Source organism: Macaca thibetana, chromosome 7 (assembly GCF_024542745.1).
Source record: "Macaca thibetana thibetana isolate TM-01 chromosome 7, ASM2454274v1, whole genome shotgun sequence".
NCBI lineage: Eukaryota > Metazoa > Chordata > Mammalia > Primates > Cercopithecidae > Macaca > Macaca thibetana.
Genome location: NC_065584.1, coordinates 116,483,229 through 116,503,647, shown reverse-complemented (window position 1 = coordinate 116,503,647; position 20,419 = coordinate 116,483,229). Strand labels below are relative to the sequence as shown.

The 20,419-nt window shown below is 44.0% G+C and overlaps 1 protein-coding gene across 2 annotated transcripts in view; it reads right to left on the bottom strand.

The window, feature by feature from the left end:
* The window catches only part of ENTREP2 (endosomal transmembrane epsin interactor 2), a 449,210-nt gene that overhangs the window by 24,989 nt on the left and 403,802 nt on the right, over window positions 1-20,419 (bottom strand). For both annotated transcript variants that reach the window (XM_050800118.1, XM_050800119.1), the window contains one exon: window positions 6,416-6,523. In XM_050800118.1, coding sequence (XP_050656075.1) covers window positions 6,416-6,523 — 108 coding nt within the window. The remainder of the gene's footprint in view (window positions 1-6,415; window positions 6,524-20,419) is intronic.

Sequence of the window (20,419 nt, the reverse complement as noted above, 5' to 3'; positions counted from 1 at the left end):
AAGTAAGTGAAGAAGAAAACAATGTAACAGAAAAGTGGAAGAATGAGATAACATTTAAAAACAAACAAACAAAAAGATTACAGAACTTAAGTGATCAAAAATCTTTTCCGCTAAATGATGTCAATCAACCACCCTGTATCATCAGAATGTCTTTTCCCGATTTCCACACATATTAGAGCAGCTCAGCTTCATCAGGTCTGACAATAGGCAGGACGCTTTGCTTCTCATGGATACAAGCATGCATTATGTTAGTTCCATCGGCAGTTAATGATCCCAAATTGCTGATCCACAGAAATAAGATGGGAGTTTCAGGTTCTTTGGAGGACTTGTTCTTGCTATTCCTAGATTCCCACCAGCACTGGACGTGTAGCAAAGCCCATGAGATAATTGCTGACTGACTGAATGAATGAATGAGCGAGCAAAGAAGTGAACACATCAGTAAACACAAAACCGGGAAGCTTCCTGAAAAGCGGTTATGGCTGGAATTTGGATCAATTGTGTAAGTTGTCAGAACATCAGTCACAGTAGAAATCACAGCCTGGGTCCTTCCTGCTAACATGGAGGAGCAGGGAGACGGGCTGGGGAAGTGGGGCTGAGACCAGCACAGTGGAGCAAAGTTGCCAGGCTGCAGGGCTGCCTCGGGGGCAAATTGGGAAGAGGTGCTCCTTCCTGTGGGAGGCCAGGGCATGACTGTCATCCCCTCAGCCCAGCACCCCTCTGTAGGCACAGCACAACAGGGCACCAGAGAAGGGCCGTGGGGGCTGGAGCTGGAGCTGGAGGGGCTTCCCACAGGTTCTTTCTGAGAAAAGAAATTAGTGTCAGTTGATCGGGAAAGGGTGGGTGAAGGGCTTACACCCTCTTGCCCACAGTGACCTTCCTCCCTAATTATGCTTCCTTCATAAATTAGCGCTTCTCACTTTGAAGGTCGCAGATACAGATAAACACCAGAAATGAAGAGTTAGTACAACAAAAGCCACCTGAATGCAAGAAATGAAAACCCGCTCAGAACAAAGAGGCCAACATAGGGGAAGATAAAGAACACAGAAACGGCAGTGAGCAGTAAAGCTCTATAAAGCTAAACCTAAAGGTGATTTAAGATGTGATGGGATGCTGTGATTTAAGGGCTCAGGATGAGTGACATAGAAAGGACATCCCAAAGAGCTTATACTCTAACACATTTCACCTGGAACTAAATGACTAAATGCAGGAAAACGCAGAAGCTGGCCACGGTGTGGGAGGAGGAGGGAAGTGACACACTCCAAAGACACGACAGGGTAAGAAGAAAGTCACGCTGAGGAAAGCACAAAACACCAATATACACAGATGCCAAGAGACGCCTTCTTCTCTGGGACTAGTGGTTGCCTGGTTATTGAACAAGAAAATTATTTAAAGTGGGGAGTTTCACACACACAGACACACGCAAACATAAGACATACATACTAAACCCATTTTACTTTAACTTAAATCCTGTATACATGGACAAATTCATAGAAAGACACAAACTACCAAAACAGACTTCAGAAGAATAGAAAATATGACAAGAGATTGAAGCTTCACTGGTGAACTCTATCAAATAGCTAAAGAAGGGCCGTGCATGGTGGCTCATGCCTATCATCCAAGAACGTGGGGTGCCGAGGGAGAGAGGGTCACTTGAGCCTACGAGTTCAAGACCAGCCTGGGCATCATAGAGGGACCCTGTCTCTACAAAAAAATTAAAAAATTAGCCGGGCATGGTGACGTGTGTCTGCAGTCTGAGCTACTTGAGAGGCTGAAGTGGGAGGACTGCTTGAGTCCAGGAGGTAGAGGCTGCAGTGAACCATGATCGCACCTCTGCACTCCAGCCGGGGGGACAGAGTGAGACTTTGTCTCAGGAAAAACAAACAAACAAACAAAACATTTAGCTGGACATGGTGGCTCACATCTGTTATCCCAGCACTTTGGGAGTCTGAGGCCGGTGGATCACCTAAGGTCAGGAGTCCAACACCAGCCTGCCCAACATGGTGAAACCCCATCTCTACTAAAAATACACACGCACACACACACACACAAATTATCTGGGTGTGGTGGCACACGCCTGTAATCCCAGCTACTAAGGAGGACGAGGCAGGAGAATCACTTGAACGTGGGAGGTGGAGGATGCGGTGAGCCGAGATCAATCCACTGTACTCCAGTTTGGGTGACAGAGAGAGACTCCATCTCAAATAAAAAATTAATGAACAATTAATACCAATTCTTCAAAGCAATCTTCCAAAAAACAGAAGAGGAAGAAACACTTCCAAACTCTTCTATTACTATAAAAAGGATTACATGTCATGACCGAGTGGGATTTATCTCGCGAATGCAAGGTTGGCTTAACATCAGAAAAATCAATCTGTGTAATTCAACATATTAATAGAACAGAGGACAAAAACCTCACGGGCGTCTCAACGGATGCAGAAAAAGCATTTGACAACACTCAACTTTCTTTTTTATAAAAAAGACCCCACAAACTAGGAATAGAAGGGAACTTCCTGAATCTGATCAACAGCATCTACGAAAAACCCACAGCTAACATACTGCTCAATGGTGAAAGACTGGAGGCTTCCCCTAGATACAAGCCAAGAAAGTCCACTCTCACCGCTTCGATTCAACATTGTAATGGAGGTTCCAGCCAGGGCAATTAGGCAAGAAGACAAAATAAAAGACATCCAGTGTGAGGTAAACTGATTTCTATTTGCAGGTGACATGATTTTGCATACAGAAAGAATCCAGAGAAAAACCCAACAATAAAGCTCATAATGAGTTCAGCATGGTTTCAGGATATGAGATCAATATAAAAAATCATTTGTATTTCTATATATTAGCAATGAATAATCTGAAAATTTAATTAACATAGTAATTCCATTTATGACAGCATCAAGAAAAATAAGATACTCAGGAATAAATTTAACAAAAAAGCAAAACTTGTACACTGAAAACCGCGAATATAACTGAAAGAAATTAAAGAACATCTAAATGAATGGAAGGGCACCTCATGTCCATAGGTTGGAGGACTTACTATGTTAAGATGACAGTACTCCTGAAACTGATCCACAGATTAACACAATCCTTATGTGTGTTAATGGGGAATTGTATGATAGGTGAATTGTATGTCAAGACAGCTGTTACCGGATCCCCCACCTCACAGATCCCTGGTAAAAGAAAAAACCATTTATACAGTGTCCCTCTGAATCCACAGGGAATTGCTCCCAGAACCTCCTCTGCCACTGGATACTAAAATCGGTGGAGGGTGAAGTATTTTACATAAAATAGTGTCGTATTTGGACATAACCTACACACATCCTCCTGTATACTTTGAATCATCTCTAGAATACAGAATACTTCTAACACCTAATACAACATAAATGCTATGGAAATAGTTGCTACACTGTATTGTTTTTTATTTATATTTTTGTTGTTGTTTTGTTATTTTTATAGTGTTTTTTCCTTGAATGGTGTCGATCCACGGTTGGCTCAACGGGGGCTGACTGTACATACATGGACTGACCTTTTCCTGCCTGAGTAAAGCCTCTTCTCAGAGTCAGTCTGCTGTGTGGAGTGCCCTGTGGTCTTTCCTGCATAGCTGCATCCGTAAGACATGGATCTAACAACCTTTTCTGTGTTTTTAAAGTGGGGCTAGAGCTGAAAGGTGCTTGTCAAGCAATGTGTATGTGGATTCCCTCTAGATTTTATTTTTATTTTATTTTATTTTTTTTTGGAGACAGAATCTTGCTCTGTCACCCAGGCTGGAGTGCAGTGGCACAGTCTTGGCTCACTGCAACCTCCGCCTTCCAGGTTCAAGCCATTCTCCTGCCTCAGCCTCCTGGGTAGCTAGGATTACTGGCATGTGCCACCATGCCCAGCTAATTTTTGTATTTTTAGTAGAGATGGGGTTTCACCATATTGACCAGGCTGGTCTCGAACTCCTGACCTCAGGTGATCTGCTGGCCTCCAAGAGTGCTGGGATTACAGGCATGAGCCACCACACCTGGCTCCTCTAGATTTTTATCAGCATTTATTGCAACCGCCATAGTTGTCTCACTTGCATCGAAATGAACAGCAATATATTCAGCAGCACCCGTTCACCGAACCTTTCCAAAGAACTCAACTGTGTTGTACCAGAAACAATTATCTTTCTGCACTCATATTTCCTGGCTTTACATAGTACTAGAACATGTAATTACAACAAATATCACTGGCATAAACGAGTTAGGAATAGCTACAACTGTCCCTTGGAAAGCTTATGGCCCAGCTTCTTGGAGCAGAAATGGTGCAGGGGTGAACTGCGGATGCTACTAGTAGGGAATGGTTTGCCCAGCCAGCCTGGCTCAAGCCTCCAGCCCACACGGCAAGACCCAACCTCCATGTGGCCACCATGTTCCTTCAAATCCCATTCCCACAGAGGAATGGACTCATCCCGTAAGCAGCTCTATGAGGACAGCAGGGCACACACTTTATCTTCTTTACAGCCGAGGAAACGGGGTCCCACAGGCAGTGATGTGCCCAAGATCATGCCAGTCCCACAGGCGCCATGGCCACCCACCACCAGCTCTCTTTTGCCTCCCCCATGACTCTGAAGCCTGGCAGCAGAGCCCTGGGCTCCCACGGCACCCGTCACAGAACGGAAAGGATGTGCTGGCGGGAAGCCTGATATTTCTGCTTCCAAGCCAGGGGTGTAAGGCAAACTCACCCACAAAGTACTCAGTGAGGAAACAATAGGGCTTCTGAGGGCAGCCGCTGTCGAGAGCCTCAGCCACCACGTCTGCAGACATTGCTGCGACGTCCCAGTGACAGACTGACAGTCCCTGCACGTTTCAAATCAAACAGTTCACATGTATTAGAGATCCCCAGGCCTCCCATTCATTCCACTTCACAGGCGAGGAAACTGAGGCACAGGTAGGTTCAGTGACACACCCAGAGTCACCTGCCTCGAATGCAGAAGAGGTGGGACTCAGACCCTGGCGCTCCCGGCTTCAGACGCACGGCTCCATGGCGGCTCATGCCCCACCCATCGCAACTACAGCGTGTCTCTGCACACTGCTGCTATAATCGTATATGCTCTCATAAACAGAATTTACTTTATTCTTATTTCGTTGGCAATTTTTATTTTAACGCATAAAACCAGGAGAATGCGAACTTTCAGCATTTACATGCCTTTAGTTCTGTAAGTTGGTTGAACTGATGTGATATTTACAGATCAATAGTAAAATCTGCTGAGGTGAGGAGAAACCCCTGGTACTTAACCTTTCCTTTACAGAACACGCTGGAGAAAATTGCCAACATGAGGCCCTGGTGAACAAGGGCAGAAGTTCATGGTTACCGAATAACTGCTTAATTAGATACCTTTCAGAAAACTGCAGCCTCCCAGAAAGGGCAGCCTGGCTGTGACAGCTGTGTGGATATACACCGGGGGGGAGAGACTCCCGTGGCATGCAATTAGGACCAATGAATTTTTAACGTCTTGGTAATGATGCTCTCTGCCCCTGTATCTTGATTAACTGATGTTGACTGCCACAGGGTGAATGACAAAGAAGAGAACATAAAAAATCCCACTATAAGAACCAGCTGCCTTTTCTTGCCTAAGATGCATAAAACATTGTGTGGGAAGCAGGGTAGGTCTCAAACAGGCAAATTGAGAGACAGAGAGAGACAGACAGACACACACACACATAGACATTCCTACCCTTACGATATTTTTTCATCAATTTCTCTTTGTTGTACCCAGTAGCATTCTGATCAGTAGGCTGTGTTCCATTCACACTGAAAACAGGAAGAGCCTTCACTATTTATGAGATGTGTATTTATAAATGTGTGTTAATAACTCACATATTATAACATGTGTTAGTGAACCATGCTCCTGGCCTCCTTGCTGCCCCTGGGAGCGGCAGGTCTTCCTGTGTACGACCCTGGGCAAAGGGCCAAATGATGGCCAGTGACTGGCCGCTGGAGTACGAGCTCAGGGTTCATTAGCAAATCAAAAATGCACAGGTTAGCAATTTTCCAATTGGAAAAGAACTGATCTTCTAACACCCCTAAACTTCCTGGATTAAAAGAGAATTCTGAAGCCCGAGGAAGGCACCTTGCTTTGGAGTCCAGGGGATGTCCAGGGCTGCAGGAATTTCACGACATGGACTCAAGGGCACATGCCAGGGGCCAACCTAGAGAACACGACAGTGGCAGACCCCTGTCAATATGGAGCTCCAACAACACCTAAAATAAATACATCAGCGGCGCCACATGTGCAGATGCTTGGTCTTCCAGAGGGCAACACAAGGCAAACTCCAGGTGCCATGGACCGTCAGGGGCCACTATCCTTACCACATCTAGCTGAAGCCAGAAGCGTCCACTTCTACACTGGTTTCAAAATGGGTAGAGGAGGAGGGGATCAGTCACTCACCATCTGCAGGACGTCAGAGGAGACCATCTGCATACAGCACATGGCTGTGGCCAGCGCACACACGATGGTGGACAGGACGTTGAGGGCGCACACGCTGAAGAGGAGATCCTGCAAGGAAAGGGGCAGGAGAATGTCAGCCTCATCCCAAAATCCCAGATGGCAGAATCCTTAGACCTCCTGCCAGGGCCCAGAATGAGTGAGGTCGATTGCCATCCTTTTCACAGAGGTTTTGTTTTGTGTGTGTCTGTGTTTTCTTATAATCAAAATTGGCCTTTCATAGAAACACATTTGTCTATTCCGTTACAATGATGATCAAAGTATTCATAATACTCAACGTGTTTTACAATTTTGATAATTATTAGGTAGTCAGTAACATGTCTAAGAAAATCATAAGGTGGCCAACATTTAAGGAGGTGGGCAATTTTTATCAATCACAGCCTATAACTCAAGTGAAACTTTTTATCTTGAGATAGTTGTATATTCACATGCAATTGCAAGAAATCCTACAGTGAGATCCTGGGTACCCTTTACTCGTTTTCCCTCAATGGTAACATCTGACAAATCTATAGTTCAATATCACAGCCAGATACTGACATTGGTATAGTCAGGATGCAGAACAGTCCCATCACCACATGGGTCCCCCCCATCGTTGACCTTTTATAGACACACTCACCTCTCTTTCCCTGCTCCCCACTTAACCCCCAGTTCTGATCCCCTGTCAATCACTAGTCTGTTCTCCATTTTTTATAATTTTGTCATTTCAAGAATGTTGCATAAGTGGACTGCACAGCATGTAACCTTTCAGAATTGGCTTTTTCCACTCAGCATAATTCCCTTTAGACTCATCTCAGACTTGCAGACTTCAGGGCTGTGAGAAGTGACTGTTGTTAGAGCCACCCAGGCTATGGTATTTTTGTAATAGCAGCCTGAACTGACTAAGACTCTATATAAAATATGAAAAGACAAGCTACAGTCCAGGGGAAAATATTTGCAAACCACCTATCTGACAAAGAACTAGTACCTAGAATACATAAAGAACTCTCATAACTCAACAGTCCAAAAAAAAAAAAAAAAAAAAAAAAAAAAAAGCAAACGTTGCAATTAGAAAATGGGCAAAAGACATGAACAGACACTTTACCAAAGAGGATCTCCAGATGGCAAATAAGCCCATGAAAAGATGGTCAACATCATTAGCATCAGGGAAATGCAAATTAAGACCTTTTATAAAGGGGTATCATTATGCACCTGTGAGAAGAGCTAAAATACAAACAGTGACACTAAATGTTGGCAATCATGCAGAGAAACCCAATCACTCATACACTGCTGGTGGGAATTAAAAATTGTTCAGCCACTCTGGAAGGCATTTTTGCAGTTTTTAAAATAAAACAAAACATGCAATTACTGTTCAAATCAGCAGTTGTACTCTTGGACATTTATCTTGGAGAAACAAAAACTTATGTTCACACAAAAACCTATACACAAAGGTTCACAACAGCTTTATTTGTAATAGCCCAAAACTGGAAAACTGCAATACCAAAAACCCAGATATTCTTCAGTTGTTGAGGATTAAACCATGTGGTACATCCATATGGTAGAATACTACTCAGCCTGTTGGATTTTGGTAAGGGCCTGCTTCCTGGTTGAAGATGGCTAATGTCTCACTGTGTCCTTGCTTAGTGAAAAGAGGGCAGGGGAGCTCTCCAGTGCCTCTTTTAAAAGTGTACTAGTCCCATCACGTGGATTCTATCCTCATGACCTAACAACCTCCCAAAGGCCCCGCCTCTATTAAATAATCACATACTGGGAATGAGAATTTCAACATATGAATTTTGGAGGGATACAAGCATTAAGTCCATGATATCTGAGTTTTTAAAGAACAAAAATTTTTAATGTTCATGAGATCCAACTGATCAACTTTTGTTCCATACTTTTGGTGTCAAGTCTAAGAACCTTGTCAAGCCCCAGATTATGAACAGTTTCTCCCATTTTTTCTAAAGGTTTTTATAGTTTCATATTTTCCATTTAAGTCTATGCTCCATTTTTGTTTTGAGATAGGTCTTGCTCTGTTGCCCAGGCTGGAGTGCAGTGGCACAATCATGGCTCACTGCAGCCTCGACCTTCTAGGCTCAAGTGATCCTCCCACCTCAGCCTCCTAACTCAGACCACTCATGCATACCAGTGTGCCCAGCTAATATCATCCATTTTAAGTTAAATTTTGAATAAGATGTGAGTTTTAGGTTGAGGTTCCTTTTTATGTTTTTAATTTCATTTTCCAAATGTTCATTGTTAGTACATACAAATGTGATTGATTTTTGTATGTTTATGTGATATCTTGAGACTTTGCTGAAATTATTAGTTCTAACAATTTTTTGAAGATGCCAGGGGATTTTCTATGTAGACAATCAGGCCATCTGGATTGTTTTATTGATTTCCTTCCATTTTGTCTTTATTTTTTGCCTTGTAGTGCTAGCTAGAACCTTGAGTATTACAAATAAAAATAAAAGATGACTAAGATAATGAAAGCAGACATCTCCGTCTTGTGCTCTGTCTTAGTGGGTAAACTTCATGGAGTTTTAACAGTCCAAGTGCAATATATCCTTCATCGAGAAGTCTACTCTCAAATCTATGCCAGAAATAGAAAAAAAAAAAAAGATTTAGAATGATAGTATGTCCTTCCATTAAATCTTTTCATATACAAGTGTACAAAATACTGTACACACTCAAAAACCTATCAAAAGCAAAAAGCTATAGATGAATCTTTCACCACAAAGGGATGGCATTAATCAGATTAGTATTAATTATCTAATCAAGGGATTGGCAAGTCCTTGAGAGGAGATGGGGAATGCCGCCCTCACTGACATGCCCTGTGCGTACGCTAGGATGTGTGCACACAGAGTCTAGCAGCATCCTCAGGGTTCGTTCATGTGTACATGAGCCCATGTATTCCAATCTGTAACATCTGCTGGACAGTTCCCTGTTCTAGAGGCATCACGGCCCCATCCCCTTCCTCAGAATCTGCTCATCAGTTCTCAAGCCCACTGTGAAACAGTAAAGAAGTGTGATTAGGATATTATGGAAGGTGGTTAACATACAGTATTTAAACACTTTCCCAAATTTATAGAACCCTGTACACATGTGAAGACAGAAAAATGAGTCCTGAACTTAAGAAGCATTAGGCAGAACCGGCCGGGTGTGGTGGCTCACGCCTGTAATCCCAGCACTTTGGGAGGCCAAGGCGGGTGGATCACGAGGTCAGGAGATTGAGACCATCCTGGCAAACACGGTGAAACCCTGTCTCTACTAAAAATACAAAAAAATTAGCCGGGCGTGGTGGCAGGCACCTGTAGTCCCAGCTACTCGGGAGGCTGAGGCAGGAGAATGGCGTGAGCCCGGGAGGCGGAGCTTGCAGTGAGCCGAGATCGCGCCACTGCACTCCAGCCTGGGAGACAGAGTGAGACTCAATCTCAAAAAAAGAAAAACAAAACAAAACAAAACAAAAGAAGCGTTAGGCAGAACCAAGGCAAGGCTCAGTCTAGGGATAACTATTCCCCACTTCGGAGGTAAGGCCTATCTGAGTCCCTGAATGATGCAGGAACAGGCGCTGTTCCTGTGTGAGCACCAGGCACTGTTACCACTAAACCTTTCAGGCAGTTCTTTTCCCAGACTCAGGTCGTTTCTCCATATGCAGGTGCTAACCAGCATCCAACTGACAACTCCAGGCAGACCCTCTGAAGGCCCCCTTGGTTCTCTCCTGGTGCAGCTCCGCCCTCGCTGGTGCTCTGTCCTGAGAACTCTCATCTCCAGGCCTTGATCCCCCTCAGACTCTCAGCTCTTTAAGCCCACCTCAGGGAGTCTGCGGGGACCCTGCTGAGTTCCCTTCCCAGCACTGAACCTGGAAACTCTCTCAAGGCAGTAAGCTGGGGCAATCACAGGGCTCACCTCGTTTACTGCCCACCCCTCAGGGATCGGGGTCCCTCATTGCCTGATAGTGTCTTCCTACACCGTGTGCATTTTCGGGGGCTGTTTCAGGCATGAGGTTAAATCCAGTGTCCTGCTACTCCATCTTGGCCAGAAGCTCTCAGTGGCCTTTTTGTTTGCATTTTCTTTTTCTTTTTTTTTTTTGAGACGGAGTCTGGCTCTGTCGCCCAGGCTGGAGTGCAGTGGCCCGATCTCGGCTCACTGCAAGCTCCGCCTCCCGGGTTCACGCCATTCTCCTGCCTCAGCCTCCCGAGTAGCTGGGACTACAGGCGCCCACAACCGCGCCCGGCTAATTTTTTGTATTTTTAGTAGAGACGGGGTTTCACCGTGGTCTCGATCTCCTGACCTTGTGATCCGCCCGCCTCGGCCTCCCAAAGTGCTGGGATTACAGGCGTGAGCCACCGCGCCCGGCCTTTGTTTGCATTTTCTAAGTGTTTGTAGCAGGACTAGGCGGACTGCCTTAGGGATCCTGTGCATGTGACTATAGGCACCTCCACTGCCTTCCCTGCTCCTGCGGCTGCTAGGGGTAGAGCAGGATGGGGGCTTCGTTGTAGCAAACAGGAGGCACAGGTGGGGCTGGAGGGAGGCTGAGGAGCCTGGATTGTATTTTCCAGGTGATGGAATGCCACCGAAGATGTGTGATGCTGGGAAAGTGGTCATACAACCTGTTTTTTTTTGTTGGTGGTGGTGGTTTTTTTTGAGATGGAGTCTTGCTCTGTCGCCCAGGCTGGAGTGCAGTGGCGTGATCTTGGCTCACTGCAATCTCCATCTCCCAGGTCAAGCGATTCTCCCGCCTCAGCCTCCTGAGTAGCTGGGTCTACAGGTGCCCACCACCATGCCTGGCTAATTGTTTTTGTATTTTTAGTAGAGACGGGGTTTCACCACGTTGGCCAGGCTGGTCTTAAACTCCTGACCTCAAGTGATCCACCCGCCTCGGCCTCCCAAAGTGCTGGGATTACAGGTGCAAGCCACTGCGCCCGGCCCATGCAACCTGTTTTCACAATTGATTGAGAAAGATACCTTTGCAGGGAGGGCCTAGCACAGAACTAGAGATGGAGTAAACATCGGCTGAGGTGAGAGAATGGACACAGGGCAGTGACCTGTGAGGAGGTACTGGAGAGGAGTCAAGCAGAGACCAGGAGAAGGCATGCAGACGCCAGTCTGAGGGAGACTCTGAAGTTGAGAACAAAAGGGCATGGCTGTTTACTAGGGTAGGGGAGTCCAGGATGAGGGTGCAGATATAGTAGAAAGATGATTCTGGTGAGTGGAAACATGAGATGCCTGTGCATGGGCGAGAGACTGTGGGAGAGAAGCAGTCTTAAAGAACACCTCAACAGGCTGGGCACAGTGGCTCATGCCTGTAATCCCAGCACTTTAGGAGGCTGAGGCAGGAGGATCACTTGAGGTCAGGAGTTCGAGACCAGCCTGCCCAATATGGTGAAACCCCGTCTCCACTAAAAATACAAAAAAATTAGCCGGGAGTGGTGGCGCATGCCTGTAATCCCAGCTACTCAGGAGGCTGAGGCAGGAGAAGGTTGGGAGGTGGAGGTTGCAGTGAACCGAGATCATGCCATTGTACTCCAGCCTGGCTGACAAAGTGAGACTCTGTCTGGAAGAAGAAAAAAAAAACACTCGAAGTGGTCTGGGACATGTGGAGGCTGAGTTAGCAGTGGTCCTGACCCACTGAGATGTTAGCAAGTGGTTGGAAATTTGGGTCTGGGGCTGAGGATGGAGATCAGAACTAGAGGTGCGGACCAGGAGTCATCCCTACAGAGTTCAAATGTGCCTTCACCTTGTGGATGTCCTTGATGTATCTGCGGGCCCCTGCGTGTCCTCATTCCCCGCTCCAGATCCATCAGACTTCAGGGGCCTGGAGGCCTCCGCAGGCTCCCTCCAGAAGACGGCATTTCTTTGATGAAATTACCATTCTCACCTTAAAGATACACCTCAGCATCGTTTTCCTCTAAGTGACATGAATTTTGTGCTGGATTCTAGATAACTGACAGATTTATCCGTGTGCGCAGTAGCTGGCTGGGTGCCTTTTCTCTCCTGTGAGGAAGAGCTTCTAAAACGTCTTAAGGCTCAGCCAGAAGCTTTAGCACTTATTGAGCAGGAAGTTGGACTCACTGTAGTCCTAAAACAATCCTGCTGGTGAATGATGTCGTAATTAGAACTCTTTAAGTATATATTTTATATATCTCAGGAGGGCAATTCAAAGTTATAACTAAAATAGCGACTTTTTTTTTTTTTTTTTTTTTTTTTTTTTTTTTTGAGATGGAGTCTCGCTCTGTCACCCAGGCTGGAATGCGGTGGCGTGATCTCGGCTCACTGCAACTTCCACCTTTCGGGTTCAAGTGATTCTCCTGCCTCAGCCTCCCGAGTAGCTGAGATTACAGGCATACGCCACCATGCCCAGCTAATTTTTGTATTTTTAGTAGAGATGGGGTTTTGCCATGTTGGCCAGGGTGGTCTCGAACTCCTGACCTCAGGTGATCCACCTGCCTTGGGCTCCCAAAGTGCTGGGATTATAGGCATGAGTCACTGCTCCCGGCCAACAGCGACATCTCTTAATGTACCATTGCTAAGATATAAACAACACCTTTACTTTGTCCTCAATCTAGAAATTTCAACTTTATTGACCACATAGTCCACTGTCATTTAAATGAATGCCCTTCTAAAATATTATTAATTTTGCATATGCTACCAAATGAAACTACTCACAGACAGAAACACCAACTCTGACCTTCGTTTGCATACGCATCATGAGGCAGTCCTGCTTCATGTCTCACGAAAGGTATTCATTTGAAACACGTGCCAGAAAGACTTTTCCACTCCAGCTGACTCAATGCTCGCTGTTTTTCTAAGTAACTGCAAATCACCTGGTATTGTGTTTATGTGTTTCTTCAGAATTCTTTTTTGGCTTAAATAATGCCTTTATCTCCGTGTTTTTTTGTTTTTTTGTTTGTTTTCTTGAGATGGAGTCTCACTCTGTCACCCAGGCTGGAGTGCAGTGGTGTGATCTTGGCTCACTGCAACCTCCGCCTCCCGGGTTGAAGCGATTCTTCTGCCTCAGCCTCCTGACTAGCCGGACTACAGGCGCCCGCCACCACTCCTGTCTAATTTTTGTATTTTTTTTTAGTAGAGATGGGGTTTCACCGTGTTGGCCAGGCTATCTCTGCTTTTTGAAAGTTTTATCAGAGTCCTTTGCAAACACTGAAATCCATATTCTATAAAATCCCTTTACAAGGTGATTCAAAATGGCAAATATGTAAAGGAGGCAGGTCTTTCATGGCTGATACTGAGTTTTGCTGCTGGACATTCTGATGTTATTAGCATTTTGATGTTATTAATGCTAATAAAGTTAAGGAAGTTATCTATATAATGAATGATGTACAGAACAAACACAAGAGGAAAAAATGTTTTAGATACTTAGGCAAAGCTACAAGTGATAAATTATTTTGAAAATCTCTCCAGTTCAAGTAAATTATGGATATTAATAATACGATTAACAGAGAACAGTGACAGCAATGACAATTTACATATGCCTACATGTTAAGAACATTAAGAGTTCAGGACATTCAGCCAGTCGTGGTGGCTCCCGCCTGTAATCCCAGCACTTTAGGAGGCTAAGGGCAAATCACCTGAGGTCAGGAGTTCGAGACCAGTCTGGCCAACATGATGAAACCCCGTCTCTACTAAAAATACAAAAATTAGGTAGGTGTGGTGGCAGGTACCTGTAATCCCAGCTACTCAGGATGCTGAGGCAGGAGAATTGCTTGAACCTGGGAGGCAGAGGTTGCAGTGAGCTGAGATCACACCACCACACTCCAGCCTGGGTGACAGAGTGAGACTCTTGTCTCAGGAAAAAAAAAAAAAAAAAAAATTCAGGACATTGATACTTTTGCTTGCTGGACAAAATGAGGACAAACTGTCTTACACCTATTTCTGCTAGTTCATTCAGTAGTTTTTTTCCTATGTCTTCTCTCTTCGAATAAAGAAAGAGGTCCCATGGGAACCCATTATCAGTTAAGATATAATGATAGACGGTATGATGATAAGGAGAGTTCCACAGCATAAAACAAAAGTGATGAGGAAATATCCAGCAATAGCTGTGTACATGCTAATAATTATAAGGGATGGAGGTTGTGCTTTATCTGAATTATCCTCTTAAATGCCTGCACCATTTATTCTTTATGGCCTTGTGATGGTAGACATTGGTCATGGACCTGACACTCCTCACAGATCTATGTTGGGAGAGGCAGTCTGCCACGAGACCTGAGCATGCCCTCAAGTTCCTGCTGGGTATGCCAAGAATGTAAGGCCTTGACTGCTCTTTGTAGACCCATTTCCCAGGGCTGTGTTTGCACCAAGAAACCTTGAGGAAGGAGGTAACGTCTTCCCTAGACAAAGTGTAGGTTCAGTACAAAGGCAGGGATTCCCCAAGCTCAGTGTTCACCACACACGTGCAGGCATCCATGGTGGGCCCTTAGCATCACCTGAGACCCCAGGGCATGGGGAACTGGCACACACCAGCCTAGTGCTCTGGCTACTGCTTTTGCCATGAGTAATAAAGTCCCTTGTCTCTGAACCAGGAATCTCATGTCTTTTTGCCAGGAAAGTAACAGTAAACAGTAACAGACTAGTTTGTTAGCTTGAAAGTAGGTTAAAAGTTCAGACCCTGCAGAGTTCCTGGCAGTTTATTTCCATCTCCATCTTGTGAGAACATCAAGAGCAGAGATCAAGTCTTTTGCTACTCTGTATAGTAGAAAATCTCATTCAAAATAGGTGGTTGCTAAATATTTGAAATTTTACAGGCTATCTCATTGTTCTCTTCTGAATTGTAAATTCAGACTTGAAGGAAATTATATGCATAATTTCCAAGTTTCTAACCACACACAGAAAATTCACCCTCACCTTTAAATAAAGTAATGCAGCACCCATAGGATCATGGTGGATGGGAGGCAGGACTAGATTGCAGCTCTGGACAGAGCAATGTGCAAGGCTTGCATTGTGAATTTTAGCTCCAGATCGACTGCAAGAACAAACCAGCAACCCTGAGAAGACCTACAGATCTCTGAAGGAAGCCACCTGCTCCTGCAGGACCCGGGAGACACCCCAAATGCTGTGAGTGCCCAAACTGCGGAAGTGGGAAAGGGAGAGCATCCTCTCCCAAACACACACCCCCAGTGGAGAAAATGAAGGTCTGTTTGCGGGAGAAGTTTCCGTCCTTACCTGGAGCTGACTCAATTTAGAGTCGAGTGAAATATAGAAGTAGAGGAAGCAGCGGGAAAGGCCCTGGGAGCTCCCTGGGTCCCCAAGCAGGTCATTCCTGCCTGGCACCACAGGGATCCACCAGGAGGGCCGCCAGAGGAGCGAGGGTAAAACTCAACAGGGAGAAGGAAATCTCTAGCTGGAATTTGTAACAATTTGAACAGGGTTAGAAGCCTCCTGGCCAGAAATCCGGGGAGGGCGCAAATCTGGTGTGCAGACTCTCCACAGGCGAGGGAAGAACAAGCCCTTTCTTTTGCAGCTGGGAGATGGGTAGCCTGGGGCAAGTTCTCAAGCCTGTCTCGCCCACTGCCTGAAAACAGACTTGGGGCTGTTGGAGGGGGCATGGTGGGAGTGAGACTGGCCCTTCAGTTTGTGTAGGAGCTGGGTGAGGCCTGTGATTGCCAGCTTTCCACCACTTCCCTGAAAACCTGCATGACTCAGCAGAGGCAGCCATAATCCTCCTAGGTACACAACTCCAGTGACCTGGGAATCTCACACCCATCCCCCACAGGAGCTGCAGCAACACCCACCCAAGGAGAGTCTGAGCTCAGATACGCCTGGCCCCACCCCCACCTGACGGTCCCTCCCTACCCACTCTGGTAGAAGACAATGGATAGACAATCTTGGGAGTTCCACAGCCCAGCCCACCGCAGGTCCCTCTCCAAACTACTACAGCTGACGCTTTCTGGAAAGTACCACCTCCCAGCAGGAGGCCAACCAGCACAAAAATAGAGCATTAAATCACCAAAGCTAAGAACCTTCACAAAGCCCACTGCACACCCCCCACCACCTCCCCTGGAACAGGTGCTGGTGTCCACGGCTGAGAGACCCACAGACAGTTCACATCACAGGACTCTGTGCAGACAAACCCCAGAACCAGCCGGGAGCTGGGGAGACTTGCTGAGTGGCCAGACCCAGAAGAGAGGCAGTAATCACTGCAGTTCGGGTCGCAGGAAGCCACATCCATAGGAAAACGGGGAGATTACTACATGAAGGAAACAATCGTGGGACAAAAGAATCTGAACAACAGTCTTCAGCCCTAGACCTTCCCTCTGACAGAGCCTACCCAAATGCGAAGGAACCACAAAACCAACCCTGGTAATATGACAAAACAAGCCTCTTTAACACCCCCCTGCCCCCACAAAATCACACTAGTTCACCAGCAATGGATCCAAACCAAGAAGAAATCCCTGATTTACCTGAAAAAGAATTCAGAAGGTTAGTTATTAAGCTAATCAGGGAGGCACCAGAGAAAGGCGAAGCTCAGTGCAAGGAAATCCAAAAAACGATACAAGAACTGAAGGGAGAAACAGTCAAGGAAATAGATAGCTTAAAGAAAAAAACAATAAAAAATCCAGGAAAAATTGGACACACTTACAGAAATGCAAAATGCTCTGGAAAGTCTCAGGAATAGAATTGAACAAGTAGAAGAAAGAAATTCAGAGCTCAAAGAAGGACAAGGTCTTTGAATTAACCCAATCCAACAAAGAAAAGAAAAAAGAATAAGAAAATATGAACAAAGCCTCCAAGAAGTCTGGGATTATGTTAAATGACCAAACCTAAGAATAAGCAATTTTCCTGAGGAAGAAGAGAATTCCAAAAGCTTAGAAAACATATTTGGGGGAATAATCAAGGAAAACTTCCCCAGCCTTGCTAGAGACCTAGATATCCAACTACAAGAAGAACAAAGAACACCTGGGAAATTCACTGCAAAAAGATCATCGCCTAGGCACGTTGTCATCAGGTTATCCAAAGTTAAGACAAAGGAAAGAATTTTAAGAGCTGCGAGACAGAAGCACCAGGTAACCTATAAAGGAAAACCTATCAGATTAACAGCAGATTTCTCAGCAGAAACCCTACAAGCTAGAAGGGATTGGGGCCCTATCTTCACTATCCTCAAACAAAACAATTATCAGCCAAGAATTTTGTATCCAGCAAAACTAAGCATCATGTATGAAGGAAGATACAGTCTTTTTCAGACAAACAAATGCTGAGAGAATTTGCCAGTACCAAGCCACCACTACAAGAACTGCTAAAAGGAGTTCTAAATCTTCAAACAAATCCTGGAAACACATCAAAACAGAACCTCTTTAAAGCATAAATCACACAGGACCTATAAAACAAAAATACCAGTGAAAAGGCAAAAACAAAAAACAAAAATCCAAAGTCCAAATAGCACAATGAATGCAATGATACCTTACATCTCAATTCTAACATTGGATGTAAATGGCCTAAATGCTCTACTTTAGGGATACAGAACCGCAGAATGGGTAAGAACTCACCAACAAACTATCTGCTGCCTTCAGGAGACTCACCTAACACATAAGGACTCACATAAACTAAAAGTAAAGGAGTGGAATAAGGCATTTCACACAAATGGACACCAAAAGAGAGCAGGGGTAGCTAGTCTTATATCAGACAAAACAAACTTTAAAACAATATCAGTTAAAAGAGACAAAATGGGACATTATATAATAGTAAAAGGCCTTGTCCAACAGGAAAATATCATAATCCTAAAAATATATGCACCTAACACTAGAGCTCCCAAATGTATAAAACAATTACTAATAGACCTAAGAAATGAGATAGACAGCAACACAATAATAGTGGGGGACTTCAATACTCCACTGACAGCACTAGACAGGTCATCAAGACAGAAAGTCAACAAAGAAACAACGGATTTAAACTATACCTTGGAACAAATGGACTTAAAAGATATATACAGAACATTTCATCCAACAACCTTAGAATACACATTGTATTCAACAGCACATGGAACTTTCTCCAAGACAGGCCGTATCATAGGCCATAAAACAAGACTCAGTAAATTTAAGAAAACTGAAATTATATCAAGCACTCTCTCAGACCACAGTGGAATAAAACTAGAAATCAACTCCAAAAGGAACCTTCGAAACCATGCTGATACATGGAAATTAAATAACCTGCTCCTGAATGAGCATTGGGTCAAAAATGAAATCAAGATAGAAATTTAAAAATTCTTTAACCTGAACAACAATAATGACACAACCTACCAAAACCTCTGGGATATAAGCAGAGGTGGTTCCAAGAGAAAAGTTCATAGCCCTAAATGCCTACATCAAAAAGACTGAAAGGGCATACACTGACATTCTAAGGTCACACCTCAAGGAACTAGAGAAATGAGAAAAACCAAACTCAGCAGAAGAAAGGAAATAACCAAGATCAGAGCAGAACTAAATGAAACTGAAACAAACAAACAAACAAAATACAAAAGATAAATGAAACAAAAAGATGGCTTTTTGAAAAGATAAGTAAAATTTATAGACCATTAGTAAGATTAACCAAGAAAAGAAGAGAGAAAATCCAAATAACCTATTAAGAAATGAAACAGGAGATATTACAGTTGACACCACTGAAATACAAAAGATCATTCAAGGCTACTATGAACACCTTTACAACATAAACTAGAAAACCTAGAAGAGTTGGATAAATTTTGGAAAAATATAACCCTCCTAGCTTAAATAAGGAAGAATTACATACCCTGAACAGACCAATAACAAGCAGCAAGATTGAAATGGTAATTACAAAATTACCAACAACAAAAAAAGTCCAGGACCAGACAGGTTCACAGCAGAACTTTACCAGACATTCTAAGAAGAATCCTTTTGACAATATTCCACAAGATAGAGAAAGAAGGAACCCTCTCTAATTCATTCTATGAAGCCAGCATCACCCTAATACCAAAACCAGGAAAGGATCTAACCAAAAAATAAAACTACAGACCGATATCCTTGATGAGCACAGATGCTAAGATCCTTAAAAAAATATTAGCTAACTGAATCCAACAACATATAAAAAAGACAATACACCATGATCAAGTGAGTTTCATACCAGGGATGCAGGGATGGTTTAACATATGCAAGTCAATAAATGTGACACACCACATAAACAGAATTAAAAACAAAAATCACATGATCATCTCAATAGATGCAGAAAAAGCATTTGAAAAAATCCAGCACTGCTTTATGATTACAACTCTCAGCAAAACTGGCATAGAAGGGACATACCTCAATGTAATAAAAGCCATCTATGATAAAACCACAAGGCAACATAATACTGAATGGGGAAAAATTGAAAGCATTCCCTCTGAGAACTGAAACAAGACAAGGATGCCCACTCTCTCCACTCCTCTTCAACATACTACTGGAAGTCCTAGCCAGAGCAATCGGACAAGAGAAAGAAATAAAGGGCATCCAAGATGGTAAAGAGGAAGTCAAACTGTCACTGTTTGCTGACAATATGATAATTTACCTTGAAAACCCTGAAGATTCCTCCAGAAAGCTTCTATAACTGATAAAAGAATTCAGCAAAATTTCCAGATGCAAGATGAATGTACACAAGTCAGTAGCTCTTCTATACACCAAGAGTGACCAAGCAGAGAATCAAATCAAGAACTCAACCCTTTTTACAATAGCTGCAAAAAAATAAAATACTTAGGGATATACCTAACCAAGGAGTCAAAAGACATCTACAAGGAAAACTACAAAACACTGCTGAAAGTATTCATAAACAACACAAATAAATTGAAACACATCTCATGCTCGTGGATGGGTAGAATCAATATTGTGAAAATGACCATACTAGCAAAAACAATCTACAAATGCATTGCAATCCCCATCAAAATGCCACCATCATTCTTCACAGAATTAGAAAAAACAATTCTCAAATTCATATGGAACCAAAAAAGAGCCCACATAGCCAAAGCAAGACTAAGCG